Here is a 740-nt window from a genome sequence, read left to right on the forward strand (position 1 = left end):
TCTGACACGTAAGACTTACTTGTTTTCATCCTTTTCCGTTTTCGATTTCGATCTAAATGTACCAATTCCTGACGCATGCCTAACTGAAGACATTTCTGAAATCGACAGCTCTGACATCTATTCCGGTTTTTCTGATCCACTATGCAATTACCTTGCTTGTAGCATACATATTCTATTTTCTTTTGAATAGTTCTTCGGAAAAAACCCTGAAAATTTCTATTCATTTGGGTTGAAATTCTTGAGATTCAATCACTACCAAAACCAACATTTATTGCCTAATCCTTCAAATATCTATCAAAACGTCAGATAGCAGTAGTTAGGCATTATAAAGATATGGTTCAATGTACTCCGGATATTGAGTTTGCACAATCACTCAACGTACGTGTAATGCATACTTTGCATCCTTCGCAGCTTGACACATTATAATGCTTCCCCGAGGCTTTATCACCACATATTATACAAAAGTGTTTCTCTTCTTCCTGATTTGAATTCAGCGAAGCTAATGCTTGCCTTGGTATACCGAAACAATTATAGATTGCAGATGGGAGTGGTCGTCCATCTGGTGTGATCAATATCCCGCTCGTCGTTATGGTATATCCTGGCAAACTTTTGAAAGATGAAGGAATAGTTGAAGGTCCCGGTATCTGCACCATATGATTTATGCAATTTTGGATAGCTAAAACGATTCTGAAAGTTAAAATTAAGCAGTTAGAGAGTGACTGGTTGGAAACAAGAAGATT

At 37.3% G+C, this 740-nt stretch overlaps 1 protein-coding gene across 1 annotated transcript; it reads right to left on the reverse strand.

Annotated features, from left to right (window-relative positions):
- Window positions 1-62: 62 nt before the first annotated feature.
- Window positions 63-653, reverse strand: LOAG_16177 (hypothetical protein; the record flags this gene model as incomplete). The annotated part of the gene is made up of 2 exons (XM_003151665.1): window positions 63-206; window positions 396-653. Coding segments are annotated over 2 exons (402 nt in total), but the record flags the coding sequence as incomplete, so codon positions are not given.
- Window positions 654-740: the final 87 nt, after the last annotated feature.

Source organism: Loa loa (genome assembly GCF_000183805.2).
Source record: "Loa loa unplaced genomic scaffold supercont3.4531, whole genome shotgun sequence".
Lineage (NCBI taxonomy): Eukaryota > Metazoa > Nematoda > Chromadorea > Rhabditida > Onchocercidae > Loa > Loa loa.